The sequence below is a fragment of the Poecilia reticulata genome, chromosome 13, assembly GCF_904066995.2.
Source record: "Poecilia reticulata chromosome 13, P_reticulata-male-v2, whole genome shotgun sequence".
Taxonomy (NCBI): domain Eukaryota; kingdom Metazoa; phylum Chordata; class Actinopteri; order Cyprinodontiformes; family Poeciliidae; genus Poecilia; species Poecilia reticulata.
The window spans coordinates 15625843-15651163 of NC_088842.1; the positions used below are offsets into that span (position 1 = coordinate 15625843).

The 25321-nt window shown below is 39.5% G+C and overlaps 1 protein-coding gene and 1 non-coding gene across 2 annotated transcripts in view; both read right to left on the minus strand.

Annotated features, from left to right (window-relative positions):
• Positions 1-1489: 1489 nt before the first annotated feature.
• arhgef17 (Rho guanine nucleotide exchange factor (GEF) 17) overlaps positions 1490-25321 on the minus strand; it is a 68314-nt gene continuing 44482 nt past the window's right edge. The window contains exons 2-24 of the mRNA XM_081614680.1: positions 19752-19829; positions 16198-16380; positions 11806-11922; positions 10820-10912; positions 10540-10716; positions 10394-10444; positions 10177-10286; positions 10004-10089; positions 9770-9888; positions 9428-9635; positions 9118-9191; positions 8762-8845; positions 8571-8674; positions 8212-8321; positions 7680-7799; positions 7331-7598; positions 6884-6970; positions 6552-6619; positions 6319-6467; positions 6042-6216; positions 5715-5810; positions 5186-5368; positions 1490-4641 (exon numbers count right to left, since the gene is read on the minus strand). Coding sequence (XP_081470806.1) covers positions 4430-4641; positions 5186-5368; positions 5715-5810; positions 6042-6216; positions 6319-6467; positions 6552-6619; positions 6884-6970; positions 7331-7598; positions 7680-7799; positions 8212-8321; positions 8571-8674; positions 8762-8845; positions 9118-9191; positions 9428-9635; positions 9770-9888; positions 10004-10089; positions 10177-10286; positions 10394-10444; positions 10540-10716; positions 10820-10912; positions 11806-11922; positions 16198-16380; positions 19752-19829 — 2952 coding nt within the window. The 3' untranslated portion in view covers positions 1490-4429. The remainder of the gene's footprint in view (positions 4642-5185; positions 5369-5714; positions 5811-6041; positions 6217-6318; positions 6468-6551; positions 6620-6883; positions 6971-7330; positions 7599-7679; positions 7800-8211; positions 8322-8570; positions 8675-8761; positions 8846-9117; positions 9192-9427; positions 9636-9769; positions 9889-10003; positions 10090-10176; positions 10287-10393; positions 10445-10539; positions 10717-10819; positions 10913-11805; positions 11923-16197; positions 16381-19751; positions 19830-25321) is intronic.
• On the minus strand, positions 14052-14124 carry trnam-cau (transfer RNA methionine (anticodon CAU)). The gene has a single exon. It is a non-coding gene; the product is annotated as a tRNA-Met (tRNA).

Sequence of the window (25321 nt, forward strand, 5' to 3'; positions counted from 1 at the left end):
ACTTTTGGCAGAGATGACTTGTAAGTTCACTAATTTGACCTATTAGGAAAAAGGCGAGTTTTCACTGACATGAAGCACAGAAAAAGATGGCCTCTTAGTGTTGATAGAGTTTCCCATAAATGCTGAATTGATCATCATTCTGCCTCTTTCAACTTGGAGCCATTTCCATTTGAAGTTTCCCTCATTTTCTCACAGAATTTCCAAATGAGTAACTGAGCCTTTCTGTGGATATGACTTAGTTATTGCGACAATTTGCACCAACAGTTTAAAAATGTTCCAGATATGTTCAGTCGCAACATGCGGCATAGATCAGGCTTCAAAATACTCTAAAATATAAAAATAAGTGAATGAAAGGATTCCACCAGTGAATGATTTTCAGTATCAGTTGCTCATTTTGATGAGACAGATGAAGCTTTGTGCTGCTGTTTTTCCAGCCTCGTTAGTCATCCTACAGATCTCCGTTGTGAGCATGTGTGAGTCTTTATGAAGGAATGGCTGTTTGTTGGACTGCAGTGTTACAAAGCAATTTATTGTGGGTCAGAGGGGCTTAAATGTTTTGCTGAGTAACGCTGAAGGAATGAGCCACAGAGGTAACTTTGTGTCCAGGTTTGAGTTGCTTTTTGATGAATGTGAACATTGATTTGAATTAAATTAAACAGAGTGGAATGAATAAAACATGTATTCAAGATGTCTTTCAGGCAGCTATTTTTTAGTACATTTATTTCCTAATTTGTGTTACTGTTATATATATATATATATATATACACTTTTAATAGTACAGTTCAGGGAATGAGAGAAATTAAATGCAGCCAAAATAAAGCAAATCATATAAGACCCTTTAAAACTTTCCCTGAAGAGCATAATTTCATGTATGACGTCAAATCTTACAAGCCTTTAGACTTCTTGAAACATGTCAAAATAAATTGCTGTTTGAATATGAGGCACAGCGTCGCAAATTGTTATAAGACCGTCAAGCATAGAGGAAGAAGGTTGATGATTTCGGATTGTTTTTTTCACCCCCAACATGACTTGAGCACCTTGAAGTCACTATGCCAGCAACAAAGTCCACTGCACAAAAAATCTGGAGTCGGATAGGAGACTATCCAACAAGTGAAGCTCGGCACTAAAGTCGCCTCGGAACAGAACAATTTGTTAAAGATTAGAAGCAAATCTATGACTGAACAAGAAAATAACCAGGTTGCTTCTATGACCTAGTCAAAGTCTAGAGCTCAACCTGAAGGGAATAGTTAACAGATCAGTGCAAAACCGTTAACTGAACAAAAATGACAACACAAAGAGTAAAACAATTTTCACACAACGTCCTGAAAGATTTGACAGATGATGTACATTGTTTTTGAATTATGAACATCTTCAATAAATATTCAGCATTAAAAATAGAAACGCTGTTCTCAGTAGTTTTCTCACTTCTTACCTAGAATAACATACTATAAGATAAAGCTGTAAGTCAAGAGAACAAACACAAGCTGGCCCCAGTGAAATGATTTATTTTACAGAGGAACCCAAAGTGACAAAACTAGAGCAGCTACATACACGAAGAAACTCTGATAGACTGCAGCCATGACAATATGCCAACCAGAGGCAGAGGAAAACAGAAGGTCAGCAGAGCAAAAACTGATGTTGCTTTTCCCCCTGCAGAAATATAAGCAACAAAGCAAACAATTTGAAGCTACCATAAATGCAACTCCATCAATAACAGAAATCTGTTTATTACAAATCTTTTGTCAGGGGCAATATATATATATTTTTTTTATTTCTGACAGTTCAAAGGTTTGTTTTTTATGACTGAAGGCGCATGCAGAGGACTAAAGAGGGGAATACAGAGAGACAAACTTCACAGAAACATATAAAAATATGCCATACGACTTATATCAACAATTGAGGACCGTGAGTGCACTATTTACAAAAATGAAGCATTATATATACCAATATTTACATCAATACGGCTTAGTTCACATGTAGTCACGTACATGTCAGAGAGATTTAAGGAAAAGTTGGGATGACACCGATTGTTACCATTCGCCACCTCCTCCTGGTCATGTTTAAAGTAATATACAGATTGATATTCATACCTTCATAAATAGGATCTAACGTTTCATAAGGAGTCTTAGCAGATCCGTTTCACTCATTTCCATCTACTTCTTCTGAAATTATTAATAGGTGTTACTTCTGATGAACTCTTTTCATTTGAACCTATTAAAAACATTCAACTGAAATTATTTATTACACCACAATGCAAAAAAATAAAAATAAAAATCTGCCAAAACTACAGTTCTGGTCAGAGAACGTGAAAACACTACCAGGCTACCATCTTTGAGTGCTTTTCTGCTACCTGTGGAGTTCATCGAAAAGAACAGTATGTGTACCTCCTATAGCCAGCATAAATGTATATATTTTACATACAGAAAACACAATAGTCAACATTTTGATTGATCATGCGGTTTAAAAAAACTATTTACCTCACATCAACAATTAGGAATGCTTTACGGATTCTTCTTGAAAGTAATCGTTTGTGCTGGGGATGGGGAAAAAAAAGGTTAGCGGTAAAATTGAAGACATCTATGTGGGTAGTAAGCATAGCTTAGCCCGATTCGTAAACCAACAAAGTGGGTAGAAAACAGGGGAAAAAAGGCATCTCCTTTTATTCATCTCACCTAAATAAATGCACTTGAGGAAATTAATCCACATCTACGCTAACAGACGCTGACTGGCTAGTTAGCGGCTAAAGCAGCTAAACTGATTCTCTTAGTTATTTCACAGGGAGAAAGAGCTAAATGTGGATGTATTTGGAAGTGAGAATCTTGAGGTGAAGAGCCCAGATGGCTGATAAAGTGCAATGAGGTTTTCAAGGCTTTGAGGGATCAAAGACAATCACCGCTTAACCCCCAAAGCCTGAGGCTAACACCTACGAGAGCGTGTGCAAGGACAAGAAATCAAGGTCAAGTGACTTTTACTTGTGTGTAATGGCCTTAACCTTTAAGCCTCCTGAAGAAATGCGTAGGCACTAAGCATTTGTCCTACTGACAAACTATCTTGTTTGTAAATACCAGGTGTAAAGCTCCCTCTGGATTTGGAGTTTTTGTAAGTAAAAAAAAAAAAAAAAAGCTTGTGCATGAAAAGGATCTGACATGAAATGCAACTATGAAGCATATTTGGCACACATACAGGCATCAGAGTGACTGTGCTCAAGCAGTCCAAAAGCTGCTTTCTGGTACTGTACAAGGCAAAACCGTGGGACATTTATCCTACAGCGAAAAACATCATTTTTGGTCTAGTCCAAACCCTGCACTGTGAACTGTTGTGACCATGAGGGAATGGAGCTAAACTGCTTGTTTTAATTCACTCTCATAATCAAGTCAGAGCCTCTGCATTCATCGTTTCCAACAGAAATAGTGAAGGCTACATCTTGTATAAATTAAGTGCTGTAAAAGAAGGCGCTAAAATTAAAAGCATAAATACTGTACACAACTATTTCTGCGTCCGCAGCTTAGCGTCATCAGTGAAGAGGCTCCGTCCAGACATGGCAGAACTTCAGCTGACTTTTCATGGCAAAAAAACAACATATCTTTAATGTATACAAAGCTTTGGCATGATTGTGTTAAGGAGGAACGCACTTATGTTTCACTTCCCAGTGGGACACAGTTTAAGCTGACTGAGCCAACCAAATGTGATTTTCTGCAAAAATCATATGTTCTTTTTTTATTGTTTAATAAGGCTGTGTGCAATGTTTCGCCGTAATGCTCCCTCTAGTGGAGGAAAGAGGACATTGACAGTTTCACAACTATGACTAGCCATTGTGAAAACGGATAATCACCACCTGACTGGAATCAGAAAAATCTGACAATACATCTGATATTAAGGCTAGCATTAAATTTCAGCTGAAAAAATAGGACTAAAATAAAATAAGAATTTCAAACTACCATTCTGAGCTATGTTACATTTAATGTACATTGTTACAGCTGATCTTCATCTGCGGATGAATCGATGGACTGAAGTATTTCAAGTTCAAAAAGACTACATTTCAGAGAAAATGCAATGCCTCATTAATCACATCACGACTGAATCCTCTGTTTTTGTGCACCGAAACCCTGAAGAATCCAGATCCGCCTGTGTAAGGTCTTTATTTGTCCTCAGTTAGAAAATAAATCCGTCTGTGCAAGTTTGTTTTTGGAACTTCAATTTTCTTATATCTCTTTCAACACAAAAATGAGCAAAAATGCACACACCACCAGGAAGATAACAAAAGCTGAGTGTCGGATGTGGTGGTATTCATTCATAAATCCAGGAGGGAGCTCAGAGTCGTGTCATAGCACATAGAGACGGATGGACTGAGTAAAACAACAACAACAACAACAAAAACAACGCCTAAAGGTGCTGGAGGGAGATTGGTCAGTCGGGGTGTTTGATTGTCTCAGACTCTCCAGAGCAACAAGTGATTGGTGCTGTCATCTCGACCGATGGTTTCACTGCTGTTGGTCAGCCTAAAGTCCTCGTAGCCGTCTCCGCCAGAAATGACGAGGTGGTTGGTCTTCACTGGGATGTGTGTGGAGGTCCTGCGGTGTGTGGAGTCTCGCCTCTGGAGGCTCCCGTCGTCTACGCTGCTGCTGCTCGGAGGCTGATTGCCTAGATCCAGAAAAATTTGTTATTTTTGTTCGATTATAGAATTTGCTCATATGAAATATCCATCCACCCATTTTCTTAACACCTCCCTTAGTGGGGTCGGGAGGGGTGCTGGTGCCTATCTCCAGCTAACGTTCCGGGCGAGAGGCGGGGTCACTCTGGACAGGTTGCCAGTCTGTTGCAGGGCAACACAGAGACACACAGGACAAACAACCATGCACACACACACTCACACCTAGGGGCAATTTAGACAGACCAATTAACCTGACAGTCATGTTTTTGGACTGTGGGAGGAAACCGGAGTACCCGGAGAAAACCCACGCATGCACAGGGAGAACATGCAAACTCCATGCAGAAAGACCAGGGGCCGGGAATCGAACCCAGAACCTTCTTGCTGCAAGGCAACAGCTCTACCAACTGCGCCACTGTGCAGCCCATATGAAATACTTAATTGCAAAAAAAAAAAAAAAAAGCAAAAACTTAAAAATACTTTTTCACAACTCTGTAAATGTGAAGGAGTTTTTTTTTTGCTAAAACAAGAAAGTACCTGTGGAGTCTGTTGTTGTTGGAGGGAAGTTCATGTCAAATCCTTCTGGTAGCTCAATTGAAGTCAGAAACCGAACGTGCCCTGTATGACCGTGAGCCGATCCGATCGGAACCAGAGGCAACTTAAGAGTTCCTGCACCAGTTCCTGTGCTCACTGTCGGGATCGCCAGTGTCAGGACCACTCCTGAAGAATATCAAATCTCTTTGAAAATCAGGGTCTACCACCTAAGAACCTTGAATTTGAAAACTTATACAAAAACTCAATCTTAGAATTCATACAATGAATCGGCTTCAGATTCTGTAGGCCAGAAATGTTAGAATTACAATTTAAAATCTCAACGTAAATTTGCATGCCACAATACAATACGAGACAGCTTATTACTGTGGGTTTCGTTTTTTCCCCCATCCGATTTCAGTAATGTCGAATTGCTATTGCGCAGATTTATGTTGCATTTCTGCAGTCACTGTTCCATTAGCATTGTGCAACTGTAGGACCGCCGCAGTTAAATAGACAAACTCCGTGTCCTCACCTGCACTCGTGCCGATCCACAGCAGGTCTTTGCAGGCCAACAAGGCTGTGATCCTGAGGCAGGCAGCTTTGTGCTGTCTAATGATTGCATCTGCACCTGAATAAAGGTAAAAAAAAAAAAAAAACATGCGATAGAGGGTCAAACTGATTTTTTTTAAACCTCTCCACTACTACTCGACAGTCGCATAAGATCTCAGTAAAACGCATTACAGATAATGGTTATACTGTGACCAAGCATAAAAAAAGCTCAAACGGAATGAATACTTTTTGCAAGCCACTGCGTACAACTAAAACCCTCTGTATAAGCTCAGAAAGTGTGTATGCTCACCTGCAAGCATTTTGTGCACAGCCGGTGCCACGTCCACCTCCGTCAGGCTCTCCCAGGTCTGCGCGTGATACAGCCTGACCTGTGCACTGCCCTGCAGTGCCAGCCACACACCCTGCCCATACGCCACCATGCATGTAACACAGCGATTGCCGTCAGTGCCGACCTGGAACCAGTGCTGGAAAGGAGGGAGAAAAACCAGTGATCCAGATCGCCATTACTCTTGTTTGTCATTGTGTAACATGTGTAAAGTCTTCATCCAGAGCTTTGCCGAGCTTACCTCCTGTACCAGTGTAGTAGTGTTGATGATAAGGACTCTGTTTTGTGAGCCACACCACAGTTTCCCGCCAATGGGAACCATTTTGGTAACTGGACTACTAGGCGTGCCAAGAACTAACGTCTGGGAAGACTGAGGATCCCAGAAACTACCTGGAGATTGAGTTTAAAATGAAAAATGCTGTATAAAAAAAAAACTATTCATCATTTTTAAAATATTTTTAGTCGTTAGCTCACCTGCTTCTCTCTGATAGACGATAACCTCTCCATTTGCTAATGATACAAACACTTTGTTGTCAAAGTACCTGACGTTAGGGGGGGAAAAAACAAAGTTGAAATTAAAAATATCAAGTTATACAAGCTTCAAATGACTCAACCTTCATAGACTGTTTCTGAACTATCAGTAAAAGGATTTTATTTTTCCTTTTTATCAAAACAACTCTGAGTGGTAAATGACATCTTTGGATCACAATAAGACAACCTGTACAATTAATGGTCAAATAAATAAAGAAAGCAAAATAAAGACTTTCAAAGACCGATGAGCCATAAGTGCAAAACGGCAGACTTACAATATACAGAGGATGGAGGCCGAGTGCTGCATCTTCATGCTGTTTTTACGGTTTCGAATGTTGTCTGAGGACTGGTACACGTGTATGCTGAAACAAACAGAGGTGTTAGAATTGATCAAGAAACCTGGACAAGACGTTGGCTGCCTCTCATCTAACACCTGCTTTATATCCATGAATGCACGGATATTAACGTGCTGACAATGGCTGGATGGATGGATGGATGTGCTCAAGCACAAAACAGTAACTACAAAACAAAAATTTCATGTTAAATCTACATACTATTACAAACTCAAATTTCAGAGGGTTGAAAGAAACAAAAGAACGAAGCAAAGGAAAAAGAGAAAAGAAAAGAAAGGAAGGTAGAAGGGTTTGTGAGAGACACGATGGGTTGAAGGGCTTCAGGAAAGACACTGGGACAGGGAATAAGATAAGAGTTCATTTTCCTACCATCCATCTTCTGTGCCCAGCCACACAGAGCTCTGGTACGCCTCCGGGTCAATACTCAGCAAATCCTCCAGACTCGCTCGGGTGAATGACCCCCTGGAGGACCGGCGCATGGCCCGGCCGTCCATGGGACTCTCTGTGTGGGCGCGACTCCCTCCACCTACTCCCAGCATCCCAGGAGCACCGTAGGAGCTCGGGACGGGGAACTCCTGCTCCTCCTCGCTGCTGGTGGTCTCCGTGGCCATGTCCTTGGAGCTCAGACCCTCGTCGTCTTCAGGAAATGAACAGAGTAACGTCCGGTGAGCTGGTAAATCTGGTGGTTCAACTGGCTAAATCTGGCGCAATTACTCACTGCCATAGCTGGACGATATGGTGGAGTGACTGGCCTGACTCTGCAAGGTTGAAGAAGGACTAGGTGAATCTTCGTCGTCCGAGTCGTCGCTGTCAAAGGGCACAAGCTCCGCCCCTGGTCCTGGGGAAGATAAGCCAACAGTCTGAAGGAAGGCTTTTTTTATATAATGTTATCACGTCATCAGAAACTAAAAGATCTGACTTGATCTCATCTCACATGGTCCACAAATGACAAACTGTAGATGCTTATTTCTTAAAACCATCACGGACAAGTTGGTCGATGTTGCAGGAAAACAATCTCTTACGTTTCAGAGGTTTTTTGTCAACTAAATTTAGATCACGTTATAAGAAAACAGGACCAACAAGTTAGCAAAGCAAGTGCATTTACTTTTCACCTTCACAGCAAAATTATCAGACAGCGATCTACTATGAAAGCTAAAATTTATGGAGATTTTAAATCTCAAAGTATTCCCACCGCCCTCACAGACATAATTGAAACAGACTATAAGGAGGGTTTTGTGGCAGCAGCTGACCTGTAGGCTGCTCTGTCAGCTCCAAAGTCGAAGGTGAGATGGAGATGTCGAGCTGCTGCTGGGGATGAGTAGGAGGCCCGGAGGTCGGAGCTGGTTCTGACACACGATCCCTGAGAGGGCAACATGGTGAAAAGCTTCACAATCACACTCATCAAATAATTTTTTCAGCTCCATCTAGAAATGTGTGCCGGATCTCTACACCTCCAGCAACGTAAAGCGCAGTTGATTTTCCGACATATTAATCTGAGAGCCATCTTTAATTGAATTTACCACCAAACGTGTGTCGTCTTCAAGAACACATGTTTCATGTTGTTTTTAACAACATGTCAATAAGGAAAAATAAACTAATGCTCGCCCACCTTCCTTTGAGTCCTGGAACCGCAGCGATACAAATGATCCTGGCCGAGCAGACGGCGATGCAGGCCTCCACCGTGGGCTCATCTTTGATATTCAACAAGCAAACCTGCAGCGAAAACATCACATCACTCAAAATGGCTGCAAATTGAATTTGCCATTAGTAATCGGGTAATCTTTATCCATGTCCCCTCACCTGGCCTACATATCCATCACTGTTACACACCCAAACCTCACAGCCACTGTCAGGACAGCTGTGGCTGGGCGAGGCACATGAAAACTAGAAAAACAAACAAGTCATAAATGCATGGGGGTTTTTTTAGAACATTTTTTTCCCCCCTCTAATTATTTGATTATTTGACACAAGCAAAATCTGCAAAATCCAACAAACACACAAAGCAACAGTTTGTTTTGTGTGTAAAAAAAATAAAAACACACACACACACACACACACACACACACACACACACACACACACACACACACACACACACACACACACACACACACACACACACACACACACACACACACACACACACACACACACACCTGCATCCCACTGCGGGTCTTCATAATAGGGATTGCCTTCAGGAATTCTGGGTCCCACTGGTCCTTGTTCATGGCTAAAAGCACACACACACAAAAATAATCAGGAAGATTTTAACAGCACAAGTAGAGCGAGGCTGCTCCGATTCCTGAAACGCATGTAAAGTTTCCTTAGATTTTGCAAAATTGATAGGAAATGTAGCTTCTCGGTTACAGGTAGACATAAATGTTTACTGAAAAGAATCTCATCCCCTTCGACCCGTTTCGTGCAAGAAATCATTTATTTGATCACATAATATATTTCCTCACTGACCCAACTTCTTCTTGGCATCCTCAAAGGCCTGTTCGAAGCTCGACCGAGCGTCGGGCGAGCTGAACTCAAAGACGAAGGTGCTCTCAGCCGAGGCCGTTGTGAACTCCAGTTTTGTGGGCAAGAAGGTCATGCTGAAGGCCAAAGACTGTTTCTCTGAGAGCTCCTTGTGGACTGATGCCATCAGATCTTTTATGACCTCATCTAGGGACTGAGAGGAGCAAATGAAAAGATGGAAGAGGTTAGACAGATTCTCTAGTTCATCCTCCAGAGCTGGAAATAACTAATAGCAAATGCTTTATTTTTCTAAACTTTTCAATCCAAACTCTGCACAGCCACATGTACCTGATGTGGGAAGCTCAGGGTCTCTGATAGTTTGCTGATCTGACCCAAAGTGCTGAGATCCTCATCTAATCGGGTAATCATCTTCTGGACGCTCTCTCTGTTGGTTGCCTGAGAAGAACCTTTGGGAGAAACACGAGAGACATTCAAACGTTGGGTTACAAGTTTCATTATCATGCATGAAGTGAATTGATACAATAACACAAAAGTAAAAACTAATAAATAAATAAATCTTACTTTTCACCACCTCCACATCCTCTAAAGGAAGCTTCCACAAAAACTTGTATTTGCTGGAGGTATCTATCACACTGGCAGCAGAGTATCTGAAACAGAGAGGTTGCATTCATTTTTTGAACACCAGGGGGCAGTGTGGGCTTTAGAGACGTGCTGTGATGACGATTGTTGCATACAGGCTCATGGAGCTGCGCCTCAGCGAGCCAGACTTCCTCTTGAGGGTGGTACAGATGATCAGATCGCTGAAGAGGAAGAGGGAACGGTCTTTCTTCCCCCCTACAGTCTTCTACACAGAGACAGAAACAGCTCAGGTGATCTGAACCACATTCCTTCTGTAACGTTTGTTTGATACTACTGAATGCACCAGAAAAGAGTTTGCTACATTAATCTTACCGCCTCCATGACTATTTCCTGCCTCAAGAATTTCCTCTGTGGATTTAGAATCTGTCAAAGAAAAAAAAAAAAAACAGCAATTATAAAAAGGCTAAATCGATGCAGAACTAGTTCAGGTTGGTAGATGTAAAGTCAAAACATCTCACATGTTCAACTCCCTCTATGTGAGCCTCGATCTCCTGGATAACCCTGGCCTCCCTCTCCGCCTCCTCAGCGGAGCGACGCCCCTTGTTGATTTTCTCCGCCAGTCGCTTGATGTTCTTCTGAGCGTCCAGCAGAAACGAATGATCTGGATGATCCTCCGGCGTGTGTTTCAACAAGTCCTTAAACAAGTAACAAAAAAATATGTACATGAATCCCTCTTTATACCACCCGAGTGCAGCTGAAGTCTCACTTCTAGCTGTGTAGCGCAGACAAAATGGTCACCTTAACCAGCAGCTCGTATCGAGGAATCCTCTGCACCGGCTTGATCATCAGATCGCCCAGAGCCTGCTTCTCCTTGTTCTCACGCATGTTTTGCTTTTGGATTAGAGGGAGAGAGAGAGACAATGGACACACAGACACACACACACACACACAAAAAAGAGCATCTAAATGGTGAAATGAACTGAGGCCTTCCCTCCTGGCTAATGTGTTTGTGTTTCAGAGCTCCAGGTAAATTGGAGTTGATTGGAAATGGAGGCAGCTGGCCAGTATAAGGCTAAAAGGCACACCGCTTCCTGGAAGTCTCTCGCTCTTTTTTTCTTCTTCTTGCCAGTCAAATCTAATTAAAATAAATCTAATTCTAAGTTATACCAGTGTGTTGCTTCCCGTTTCTTTTTTGGCTTTGGTCTTGAATTAATTCAAGCCTTAACAGTAGCTTGAATTAATTTTTTAATGGGACAATACGGGAGGACAACCCAGGGAATTACGTGCAGCACAGTGAAACTAGCAGAAATTTTGTTTGGCCAGAAGAACTACGACAATGTGAATGATTTGTTGGAAGGTTTATGATAATTGGACGAAGCGTTGAACTTGTTTACGAAAATAAAAACGGTTAGGAAAGAGTCCTGATTGAGGTACTTTTAGGAATCCTGCCCATCTCTCTGATTGGTGGTCTACTGCAGGTAACATAAGTATTTAAATTTAAAACTCCCTAAAATCTGATCTGTGGTGAACTTCACAACTTCACCACAAGATGGCGAACTGGTTCTACTGTCCACATATTTGGCTGCAGCGTCAGAGCAGATGTGGTTAAAAGAAAAACTCACTTATTAACATACCTGCACTGAATAATTACCATTACAGTATGTTTCAGATGAGAGGTTTGATTGCCTAAGCAGAGAATTCAAAGTTTGAACAAATTTTCCTACAAACAAGAGCAGCTGCTGACACACGTAAAAGAAACACCAGAAACTTGGTCAGACACTCACCTCCAGAAACTTGTGAAATGCTGGTTTGGCCTCCTTTGCGATCCTGACTGCATCTTTCGCATTGAGGAAATTGTCGATGTATGCTGAATACATATCAGCGAGAGCATCTTTGGAGAACTACAGGAAGAAAAAAATAAAAATAAAACACTGATTACCCCTTTAGGAACATCAGCCTGAAAGTGATGTTTTAACTTTGAAAGAAACAGGCAGTAATTTGAGCTCAATTTAAAACGAGGACACAGAAATTTGGTATTGGAGTTAATCTCTGTACCAATAAATATGAAAAAAAAACAATAAAACACATCAAATAAAGCAACAAAAAACAGCTTTACTTTCTTTTTTCTTCAACAAAGAAAACATTTCAGATTCTAAGATCTCAAACTAAGTGATTTAAGTTAATTACTTTAAAAGGAAAGAAAATTTTAAAATGCCACACTTGAAAATGTAGCTCTTTGACATTGCAAAATCAAGCAGGTTGGTATAAAAAACAAAAACTTTTTTTATTGTTCTTCATCCATTCATCCGTCCATTTTCTTTGCACCCTCGTCCCTAGTGGGGTCGGGACAAGAGTGCTGGGACCTATTTCCAGCGAGACATTTCGGGCAAGAGGCGGGGGTTACTTAGGAATAGGAATACTTCCAACTAGTTACAGGAAACACAAACCAGGGCAAACCTAAGACACGTCACATTTCCCGTAAGCTAAATTTGCCAGGTTTCTGAGAAAAAAACAAAATCCTTCAGTCTATCTATTTATCTTGTATTTTTCTGTCTCCTTCAATCACACACATGAACCCAGATGACTCAGCCTGACCTGATTTTCCCTCAAATGGTTGAAGACCAACAGGGAGACAGACAGAGAGAGAGATAGAGAGAGAGAGAAAAAGAGAGAGAGAGAGAGACAGAGAGAGATGAAATTGTAGCACAGATCTAAACAGAAGGGGAGGGCGTGGAGGGAGCTGTTATTTAACCCGATTACAGAGTAAACAGATTTTTGTCACTCTATCAAATACGAGTTGACATTTTCCTAATTATCTCAGATTTTCTGTTCCCAACCTTTCATGCCCGATGCCCTCCCCTCTTTAATTTGTCCGTTCTCTGACTTTGGGAAGTCACAAGCAACGTCAAAACAAAAGCCTGAGTTGTGGAGGACACATGAGGTAAAAAGGTGAAGTTCTTTCCAGTAGATTTTTTTCCTCTAAGTATAGCTCCCTCTGATCTTTACTTGGCTTTAATTAAGAGTGTCCACTTGTCTAAATGTTAACAAGAAGATTAAACTGTGCACCGCCAGAGAGTCGATAACACAATGCCTTGTGTTAAACATTTTAATCCCCTGATGTTTGCACACTTAATACGGTCAAGACAAAAAAATCTTTTTAAAGCACTGACTTTCAGATTCAAAACATGTCTGGGCTGTGTGCTTAAAGTGTAGTTTATGCACATGAACAAGTTCATTTTTATATAAAATGTAAGGGAAAAGTAAAACGGTTTCATTGCTGCTTTATGACTTCATTTAAGAGCAGAATTTGGGTGCTAAAAATGTGTTGATTCGTACATGCAACAATTCCTTTTTTTATACATGAGCTCCACATATTTCATACATTTTATGTTACAGAAATAATACCCCTTAAAAATGTTATCACAATACAACCACAAACCGCAATCGATTTAATTGAAATTTTGTACAATACACCAACATAAAGTACTGTGTGCGGAAAACTGTGAACAGGACTAAAATCCAAATTTTGTGATTTTGCTAAATATATATATATATATATATATATATATATTGAAAATCATAATATTCTCTTTCCTCAAAGAACAAAAATAATCTTTTGTTTATTTTAAGATATCCGACAACTTCTTGACACACAATGATCAATTTATTGACAATTTGACTAATTCTACAATAAAATTAGTCTTATCCAAGGAATTTAAATGATTAGATACAATTATCCTCTATAATCTAGACGTTAATACAGCAGTCCCAGCTTTTAAAGAGAATTTGAATTACTTACAAATGTACATTGAAATACAGGGTGTGTTTACGTTTCTAGGGATTTGCAATGTAAATAATCTGAAACAACTGAAGGATTACCGTCATACTATGTGATGACATTTCATAGCACATTTTCTGACGAGACAAAGCTGATTCTAACAGAGACACAAAGACAGACAGCACCAGCAAAATGAAAATGACTAGTGACTGAAGCAGCCAAGGGGTTAAAAAAACTAAACCAAAAGGAACTTGCCCCGTGTGAGGCTCGAACTCACGACCTTCAGATTATGAGACTGACGCGCTGCCTACTGCGCCAACGAGGCCTGCAGCACTCTGCAGCCGCTTCCGTTTAGATAGTCGGGGGATGGTGGTGCAAGCAGGGAAGTGGGTGATGCAATAGTGCCTGCTAGTGGGGGAGAAATACCACCAACTGCCTGCTATAGGGACTATTTCTCCATGTAGCACCAGTTTTGCATTAGAAAGTATGAAAAATCTTTGAGAAGCGATAAAAAAAGATGAGGCAGTGTTTGAATTTCACATGTAAATGGTAAAATGCTCCTAAGGTGCTTTTAATTGAATTTATCAAGGCTTTATAATCACTTCAGGTCTAAAAAGGGGGAAAAAAATCTAATGCAGAAACTACAGATTTTTCTATGACATAATACATTTCTGCTTGCTAGTTCAGTATTTCTCTTTCCTGTCTTTTTCAAAGACCAAACGTAACATTTAGGCCGACTCTGATTGTTTGGAAGTGTTTGTTTAACATCTAGGTCTAGAGCCATCATTAGGTCATGGGAAATTTTAAAAAGGGGCACAGAGCAAGTCACTAGAAAAAAAACAGTGCTGAAATATTGCCACATGTGGTCCTCCCCTCTTTATTCCAGCTTCTCCTTGTTGGAAGAATTGTTTGTCTTTTCAGGACAAACAGTACTACAAATGTAGTATGTTTAAATGCACATACTGCATTTGTCTTAGCTACTGAAATTAAAATATTAATTACAGAAATTTAACACTATGAATTGTGACAGAAATATCTACATTAACCAAACTAAAACACAGTTTTATGGAGGTTTAGTAAACAAACCAACAGCACCCTCCACATTTACTGGTTTTCCTTGGTAAATATGTTGTTACTAAGTTGAAGTAGCATTGATAAAATCTGCAAAATCCAGCTTGTAATTTGAGTACTTTTCTTTAGTGAGAATGAAGCTATAATTGCTTAAAATGAAATTACAGATGCCTCAGTCGGGTGAAGCTCAAGCAGTTCCTGTACAATTAATGCAGCTGAAGCTTCTTACTTAGATTTTAGGTTGACTGAAGTATCTGGGAACGATTAATCTGCAATCCATGACTTTCTACTTCCTTGGGCTGTAATATAACAGACATTTCTCTATGCTACTTATCAATATGGGAAAGATGAGAGAGCATACCATTCAAGCATGGAAGAACTGAATAGAATAGAAAGATTGCATTTTCTCCCTCAAAGAAACTTTAGAAAATACAACTAGCAATCAGAATCATACACTATATAGTTTATATTGTTTTTGTCTTCATATTATTATAAACAGGATTTAAAAAGTTTTGTTTTTTAAATTTCACATGAGATAATGTGCCAGAAAAAGCGATGTCAACAAATGTGTGTACGTCAAATGAAAAACTAATTTTGACAATAAGCCTTTTTTGTGAAACTTCTGCAAGAAAATAACTATCAGTCTAACAAATACAGCATGTAGTTCAGCCTCTATAAATGGACTGAAAAAAAGTATGTTTTTCTCATTTTAAATGTTTATAAAGTGGCCACTGACATAAAATTCAAAACAGATGTGGGCCATAATCCAAGCAATCCACAAACAAAGAAGTGAGGGCACATATGTTCCCAGCTGAAGTTATAGGAAAACAACTGGAATAATAAAGCAAAAGGGTATCAAATATAATTGCAGAAATTAAATAAATATACAGTGCCAACGTATGGCACAGAGTAGTGCGAATAGCAAAAGCAAAAATCCCTCCACAAAAAAATAAAATAAAAACACAAATCTTACTATTGCAAATGGCATTGCTTACAGCTGCATTTCTAAACTTCTCAGTGTTACAGTACAATTCCCTGTACAGATAAAGATGCCTTTGGCTGCATCAGCAGGCCACTGATGATCAGTGCAAGAAACACTAATCATAGGTCAGCTCATTCATGCTTAAAACTGAAAGGAACTTAAAACAAGCTGAAAGGAACTTAAAAAAATTTAAAAAAGAAAAAAAAAACTTGTATAGACTCACACAGTACATCTCAGAATTGTAGCAAGGCTTCTAGTAGTAGAAATTAAAAATTCACCTGTGACCTTGAAAATGTAAATCCAGCCAATTTAAACTTCTCACCCATAACTTTTAGCTCCACTTACTGAGTGGATGAGGAGGTGTCCCACCGTCTGCCTGTCGTGCCACTGGCCGACACAGCCTGCAACCTGCTCCAAGAACTGTTCGTGATGCTCCAGGATCTCTGGGATCTGATAAAACATCTCGTCCACCAGCAGGGGATCCACGATGGAGCTGCCGTCTGGTTGTTTCAGAGGACGCATGTAGCCCTGAAGGAAGAAAAAAACAGGACAACTCAGCAACTGAACAGTCAATCAATTATGTCACATGAACTGATCAGTAAATTATTGCACGGGAACGTGAAAGTATTTTGGGGGAATGCAAAAGAAAAAAAAAATCCTCCATGTCCCGTAGGGGGCGCCGCAGTGTTGGTTACACAGTCACAAAAAAAACAATAACAGAAACGAGTAATATGGGGAAAATTGTTGGATTTAGGCCACTTTTGCCTGAAGTGTGAATATAATCTTAATGTCTGTGTTCCTCTGCAGGAATAGCATGTTCACTATGATGTGCACTAAGCTTTATTCTGTGTACTATTCAAGAGCCACTGTTTTATAGAGATTAAAATAAATACAGGGAGACTGTGCTTACTGGTAAGGTGAGTTTTAAAAGCAATTTGCTGCACTGCATTTTATTTGAGAGTGTGAGAGTAAAAGGAGGCCTGAATGCAAACACGTCTGGCATATTTCCATTTTATATTCGCAACAACGAAAAACGTGTATCCTGCTCCTCGGTTATGTGCTACCTTTTATTGCTCCATCATATAAAGTCGTCCTCCAATGTCATAAAATGTAGAAAACGTCCTAGGAATGAAATGTATACCCCATTGCAAGGCATTGTAGCTCAATGAGTGGGAGGCTCATGTGAAGACAGGTGTTATGACACGCAGCTCAAGGTTCACAAATCCCCCTAGAACTGTCTGGTTCTGAGGCAGCAATAAACACCAACTCAGCTCAGAGTTAGGAAGTCAGCTCAGCAGGATCTGCAGGATCCCAAATAAACAATGTTTGTACCTCTGTTGTGATCTCCGTTGTTTTGTTTTCTGGGATCAGTTTTTCCTATTTCCCATCACCGTTCTTCCAGCACAGCAGCACTGCGCATAAGCCACATTCGGTTTTAACAGATCGATGGGCTAAACCTGCTGATTGTTAAACCGGGGGATGGGAGCCCCCCCATCCACACATAAACTGATTCGTGTCTCCATTTCTCCGCATCAGCGGCCAACGATTCGGTTTGCACAAGTTGCGGAATCCGCATTAAGATTATTGCAGTTTTACCGACTGAAATGGATTACAGTAGGAAAGGTTTTCTATACTAAATGCTGGGTTTTATTTTGTGAAGGTTTGAACAGCCACATGACATGTAGTTCTGACTTTTGCTGTCGGGACTGCTAATCATTTGAGCTGTGGACTGAGAGAACCCCTCCACAACTAAACTATCCTGAATTTTATCTGAATTCCTATTAATATTGTTGCCTTTTCTTTGTCTCCCAGTTTTATTGATTGTGGGGTCAAACTGGGCTCGAGTCAGACACTATAACTCCAGAAGTGAGACGCATGCTGTGAACCAGTAAACATGAGGGAATTTAGGAAATTCAATTTAAGCAGAAGTGGAGTCAGCCGGATATGACCTCCAGGCACCACAAACAGAAACCGGACCTTATAGCTTATGACCAAGACAATCTGCAGTTTACGCCATTTGAAATGTAGACAGGACTGAGATTCTCTCAATGCAGCACTGATTCAGCTTGTGCTTTTATTATGTGCAACATAAGATCTCAGTATTTTTTTTAATCTCCAGACACCATAACTAGGTTGTTTTGAATCGTGTTGTGAATTATATAATTTTATGTAAGATAGGTTTAGCGCATGTCTATCTTTAACTGTTTAATAAAACAAACTGTGAAGTTTGCTTTACCATTTAATTCTTTTTCATATTTCATATTTGCGTCAACATTTCTCTTAAACAGATGCCACATTTCTCAAGAAAAATTCAAGTGCATGTTGCTGGGTTAGTTCTAGCTTTAATTAGCAGTCTGCAACATGCCATCATAATAGATCAAAACAAACTGATAGTGTTGAACAAAGTAGTTCACAACAAGTATGTGAACAAAATTTTCACGCAAAAACAATTTTTCAGAGACCACAAAAAGAAAACTTGTGCTGAAAAATAAAAGTAATTCACTTATTAACCCATGTGTTCTCCAGCATTCATTTTACACCTCCAAAAGTACTGCTTAATGCGTTTCATTTGGGAGTTAGGAGCAGCTTTAATGAATGCACCTGGCTACAGATTATGTCAGAGCAGACATCTGATACAATCATGGCTAACCACATTACTCAAACTAAATACGCTATTCACAAAAAGTTTTCCAAAAAAGTCCCAAATGAAGAAGGTCCGATTTGAGTCCTGGCTGGCAGCGCTGCAGAACGGCCTAAGCTGGAGCACATCAGAAACCCTCCCTCAAGGATCTGCACTCTGCAGTCTCCGTGGTAACGCATCTTTTTCCCAGTGTCGTCATGGGAACACAGCTGAGGATTATTCACTATGTGGCCACACACAAACTCAGAAATACATGAGCAAGAAGAGCGCAGTCAGCGTGCATGTGGGATGTAACATGTCCCTACAAAAACAACTGTCTCTCTCACACACACACACACACACACACACACACACGCACACACGCGCACACACACACTGCAGGGAGCTTAAAAAAAACACAGACAACAAACAGTGACGGGTTGCTCAACCAAGTGGTTGCAGTTTGTACTTTAATCGCGCGCGCATGTGTGTGTATGTGTAGGTGTGCGCGTGCGCGTGCGTGCGTGTGTGTGTGTGATGTTACTGTACGTTCAGAGTTGGGTTCAGCATTGCTCGAATTGATTAAATAGTATCAGCACTTTCATCAGTTTTTGGGAAATCAGGGGGGGTTTTGTACAGAAGGCAGCGTACATAATACATTAATAAATTAGAATATTACTGAAAGTCCTTTTATATCAGGAAAAATAAAAAAATAAAAAAATATATACACACACATATGTATATATAAAATATGCTTAGAAAGCTCATTTAAAAAGATATAATAATAATTATAATTACAATTCTTCTTCTTATCATTATTATTATTAACTGATCAGTAATGTAAAGTCGTCTTTGAACTGGATTAAGACATTTTATGGTCTCAACTCTCTGTAAAACCAGCTGAGTGGCACTGGATCACAAAAATGCTGGAAAGTGTGTTTTAAATTTAAAACACTGTTAAGATTTTACTTCTCTGGTTTTCCAGACGTCCTACTGTGTGTGTGTGTGCGTGTGTGTGTGTGTGTGTGGGCAGATACTGCTGATGACAGGGAGTTGTGATAAGGTTAGCAGATAATCCTGGCCTAATGAATGACAGTAAGTGGATTACATAACACCTTTGCTACCTACATTTGTTATTCATCGCCTCAGCGCTCTGAGTTTACAAGCCGGTTGGTAGTTTTTTTTGTCTTCTGTGTGCACAGATGATGAGCGTCTGAGAACAACGCTCGCTTATGAGGCAAGAAATATCAGCGGATGAGTGAGTGTTTGAGTGTGTCACCTGAATAAGAGTGCGTAGAGACTCAACATATGACTGCTCTGTGTCCAGGAGGGTCATCATTACATGCTTTCTCATGTCCTACAAAGACAAAGAGAATAAATTAAGATTAGTCATTGCATTCATTTCTTACAAACACAATTAGTGCTGATTTATGTAACTGTAACCTTCAATGTAGAATATAAAACATGAGGGAACACAAACAGTGGCATTTTTCCAGCTCATAAGGAACTGATGTGCAAAAACTAGTAAATCTGTAAAATACAACTTAAAAATGTGAAAGGACTTTAGATACCCAAATGTTCAAACAACACATAAGAAATATGCATCAGTGTCAGAATCTGGTGACACTGATGCATATTTCTGCATATTTTGTAACTTAAGCAAATTAATCTTCTTCCTGCTAGTTAAATATAAGATGAATAGTTTGCTATTTCTTGTAGACTTAATGGGGGAAAAGTTATAGCAAGAATACAGATGCACAGCAAGCACAAAAAAAAATAATTCTCCAGATTAGAGGTGACAAAAGCCATAAAATGGCCCACGAGAAAACCTGACTCAGCTAAACACTCTTGCCATGACTCAAGGCGATATGTGGATGTGAGCTAACAACCTGCTCCAACATACTGACATCAGGAAGGAAATAAGAACAAAAAGAATGGAAAGTGCAAGGATAAGAAAAAAGAAATGCAGGAAGTTCTTCCACAGACCAAGAAACATCAAGTTGACAATATACCTTCCCTATTAATTTTGCATATTGTATTTAAAATATACTTCAGTCAAAATGCTGTTGCGTTTCATTTGCTTTCCTACGTATATATAAATTGACCATATTGTGAGATTCCCATTCCATCAATTTCTATCCATTATTAATTGTAACCGAATATAAGAGTCCTGTTGAAAATAATTCTAATGTTTTATTTTGTATTATAAGTCAACTAAGATCTTAGAATTTTACAAAAGCCGGGCAGAAAATGCAGTCGCTAAATATGCAAAGTTAGTGGCAGAGTCTTGCCCCAGAAGACTTGCACCTCAATCTACTTAAAGACACAGCAAGGACAATGTGGTCAAATTAGATTATCTAAGCTGTCAAAACTTGATAACAAACCAGGCCCATTTTCTATGTTCTATATCAGCTATTAAGAAACGATGGGTTGCTGGAGACATGAACTCTGCTGAAGTTTTAAACTGAACACAATTGCAAATATTTGGCAGCGGACTATGTAATGCGCAAGCTCAATGAAGTTTCACGGAAAATTTGTGCACTGCAAACAACACCGTGGGGAATGTCTTGCACCTTCCTCTTGTTGCGATTTTAATTGGTCAATGTTTGGAAGCGAGGCCAGTACAGACTGAATGGCTTTGTTCACTTCCTCCACTGCCATTCCCAAACATCAAACCTACTATAGGCAGACTACGATTCAGAAACAATGCAGAAAATCGACATCATTCACAACTCCTTCTGTTCGCTGACTGGCTTGTTTGAAATTCAATTGAAGAAATCCAACTCAGTGGCAGAAATCCCAGACGGAGCGATGAAGAGAGATGAGAATGCATAGAAAGGCAATGGCCAAACTAAAGGAAAACTAACAGGAACTGTACTTGTGTTTCTCAATCACAGATAACATGTAGATGATCTAATCTGTCAATAATCTGCTTTGATGAATGCAATTGTGTTACTTGTACCATTTAATTTTGTGGCTATTTGACTGCAACACGCAGCAACAACAAGTGGAGAAGTTGTGTGTGTGTATGTGTGTTTTAAGAGGTAGGAGTGTGTGTGTGTGGGGAGGTGGGAGGTTGGGGGATATGAGGAACATGTCAGATGTATAATCTGGGGGGATCTCAGGGGAGGTTCCCAAAATATTCTGGTACCAAACAAGACATAAATATCAGAGGAAGCCGCAGGCAGAGCCTTGTGGTGCTTGTACAACCACAGTGGCTCTTTCTCCCTCTCCCCGTCTCAGAAGGAGAGGTTGCATAAAAATACACTAAGGAGGACTTTTTTCCCCCTGTTCGCCTGCTCTGTTCTGCCAGCAGCTCTTTGCCCTATAAATAACCTTAACAATAACTTCCCAGAAAGGGTATGTTTAGTGTTTGGCATCTGTGGAGGTCCCAGGGGCACCGAGGGGTTCCAAGTGAGGCTGAAAGGTGGCGTTTGGATGAGGAGGAATGTGTATCGTTGTGAGTGAGGGGGTAGTGAGTGAGAAAATTGCTTTTTACAATATGGAAGAGAGTGTTTAACACTTTTTGTTGAAGGAGTTGCACCCAACTCTCTCCTTTGTCAGATTAATTTCCATTTACCTCAATGTTGCCATTCCAGTCTGTTCACATGAAGACAAACATACGGTGAACTAAACAAGGCTACAGGGCGAAGCACGCGATGCAGAGTAATCTTCATCTCTTTATTTTCCATAGTTACCCTGAAAGCGGGGAGTTATTCTCAATGCTTTGTGCTCCAGTACCTTCTTATATTATGCAGCAGGACTAATGTTAGACGTCTCCGTTACTCTGTGACGGTTCCTATTACTCAATCTGTAACAATCACTTACGGTGTGGTAAAAAAGGATTTTCGCCATCACAGATATCTTGTTTTATTTTTTTCCCTTTTCTTTTCTGGCACTGTTTCAGACTGAGTAAATACTTTAAAGCACTCTGATGATCCCCAAGACTTCTGGGAAAAAAATGTGTGGACTGGAGGAAAAACTGTGGAACTTGTCAGTCAATGTGCTTCCTGTTAGATCTGGTGTAAAAACTAACACAGCATCTCATAAAAAAAAAGAACATCACATGGTGACAAAAACAGCTATGCTTCAGAGGACAAACCCATGTCACACATGTCCTAAATCTTATTAAACATAACGGCACACACACATACAAAATGAAAACGCGTAAAATACCCTGTGTGAATTTCTAATTTGAATTAAGCCTCGTTTACAATGATTACAGTGATAAATGCAAATCTCGTTTTCCTCATGGAAGCTAAACTGAAATCAACAACTTAGATTGATTGCTGTTTATTCAGACTTAGCGTTTAATAAGAGGAATTTGCAAGTCCTGCTGTAGGATTTGCAGATCGTTTGTAAGATGTGCTGAGATGATAATGTTCTCTGAATGACCGGACAGGAAGACGAGTGATACAGTAAGATACGTTTAGCTACGAGGAAAAAAAAAAAAAGGAGGGAACTTCCCTAAAGACAGGAATGTTTTTTATTTTCCCTTGGTTGTCTTTATTAAATTACACACACACACACATCAGAACATGGAGAAATAATGCTTGGAATGTCACTTTCATTTCATGTGCCAGGTTACCATAGCAGCCCCAGCTGAGAGGTCGAACAATCACGGGACGGCAAGTGATTCGCTGTGAAGTTGACAGTAGTTTGGGACAAAAGTCAGCCTGTACGCTCAGTCTGGTTTCTGTCAAACTTCAGCACAAAACACTGGAACCACTAGAGTAAGACAATCAATGCTCAGCTCACGAAGCTAAGGAGACATAGAAAACAAAAATAAAAAATAGCTCAGTAGAAAGAGACGAGAGAGAATATTTGTGATAGACAATATAATTGGATGAACATGATTAAAATTTGTAATATTTTGAAATTTCTATTCAACACCAATTCATTTGAGCTTTACTCTGTTCTTATTGTAAGCACACAAAAAACCAAGATAAGATCCTCTGTGAAGTAGTCAGAACGGGAACAATCAGACCTGATTATTACACCTATAAACTGCAGCGCATGTGTGAATAGCGCATCCTTAAAAAGAAATGAAGCCAGTTATTAAACAGGAGACAAAAGTATAATCAAGCTTACAAAATCAGTATCTTTTGTTCTAGTTTCAACTGCTACTCAACCCCAACAATGTATTTTCTTTTTTTTCTTTTTAGGATGAGACCAAAATTACTTAATAAAAAACAGGATCCATCAGTACACCATTGATCCATGGAAACACACATGAGGCTCCAATCAAAACCTTCTGTGGCAATGCATCCAACAAATGTCAAATTTATTTATATAGCACTTTAAAGACAGGCGTAAAACTGCACCAAAGTGCTGTACAACAACGATAATAAAATAAGTTGATGGAAAAAAAGAGAAATATTGCAAGAAAAAAAAAATCCATATATATTGTTAAAATGATATAGGTAATAATAAGTTTAAAAAATAGAATTTAAACATCTGACACACTTTTCCAAGCAGCTGTAAATAAATTGACATTGACTAATAATTCAAAGCAAAGTTTCTGAAGCAGGAAAAAAAACCCCGTCACTTTTGTAAGTTTTGTTCACCCAATATTAAGGGGAGCTGCTTTACACTGTTTGAACTTCACATCTCACCAAGTTAAAAAAAAAGACACAATTAGATAAAATATAAAGGCTTTAGATGTTTTTTAACACTTAAATCTGGAGTCACTTACTGAATTAAAAAAACAAAAAAAAAAAAAACTAGGATTACTTTTACTTTTATGCCTGCCAGCGTCAGGTTGATTCACACAAAAATAGTCCTATTTTTATTCACTTTTATGCAACTTCATTTTCTCCAAAATGCCTGACACAAACACATCTTTGAAAATTTCACCTCAAATGGAAGAGAAAAATGGATACGTGCGACGGAAATCAACATCATCTAAATTAAACGCACCCAACAGAACCAATGAGTCATCGTCATTTTAAAAATGAAACCGGAGAGCCTTCATTATGCCAGCGCTGCATATCTCAGGAATGATGTGGCTTTAAAGATGGAGTCTGTTTGTGTAATTCAATCGCCCCACAAACAGAGGAGGGGTAATGATTTTTGGGCAGACAAGTCCGTACATCACAGTCTCTTCGTCTGAGAGGGGATTCACATCCACACGTAAAAGCCGTAAAACATTGCAGGTTGGATTTTTCTTGCCTCCAATACGTTCACAATGTCTAACATGAAGCTTACTCAGTGTGTGTGTGTGTGTGTGTGTGTGCGTGTGCGCGTGTGTGTGTGTGTGTGTGTTAATACATCATGTTCTTCTAAGGTTACACATGTCCTCTTATGAGCTTTAGTGATGATGTGGACACAGCGGACAATAAAATTATTCCAAATATTCCCAAATAAAGAGAACGTAGGAACATTGGATGACAAACATGGGAAAATAATCTCAGACAGCTTTTACAAATTAAACCAGAAATCCACATGCGCATTACAAAAACCTTTTTTGTTGCTGCCTGACAATAAATCAAACTAAACTTTCACTGTTATTTTATAATTTAACTTCAAACTCAAAAGTTACCATATAGCTCTTTAGTAGTTAGTACTAATATTTTGAAGATCCTTCCACAACTTTCTCACATTGTAAATTACCTGCATTTGTATGTTTTGTCAAGTCAAAAAAGTCCAGTTACACTACATATGTTCAAAATGCATTTATATGGATTTGTGTAAATGGAGCAATGATGAGCAGTCTTTATCTTACTTTTAAAGCAATGGCTTCTTCCTCTTATTGGTCGTTCAGCCCATGTTGAACAGGACTTGTTGTACTGTGCACAATGACACACTCTTGTCTTACCAGAATCAACCAACATCTTCCCAGAATATTTG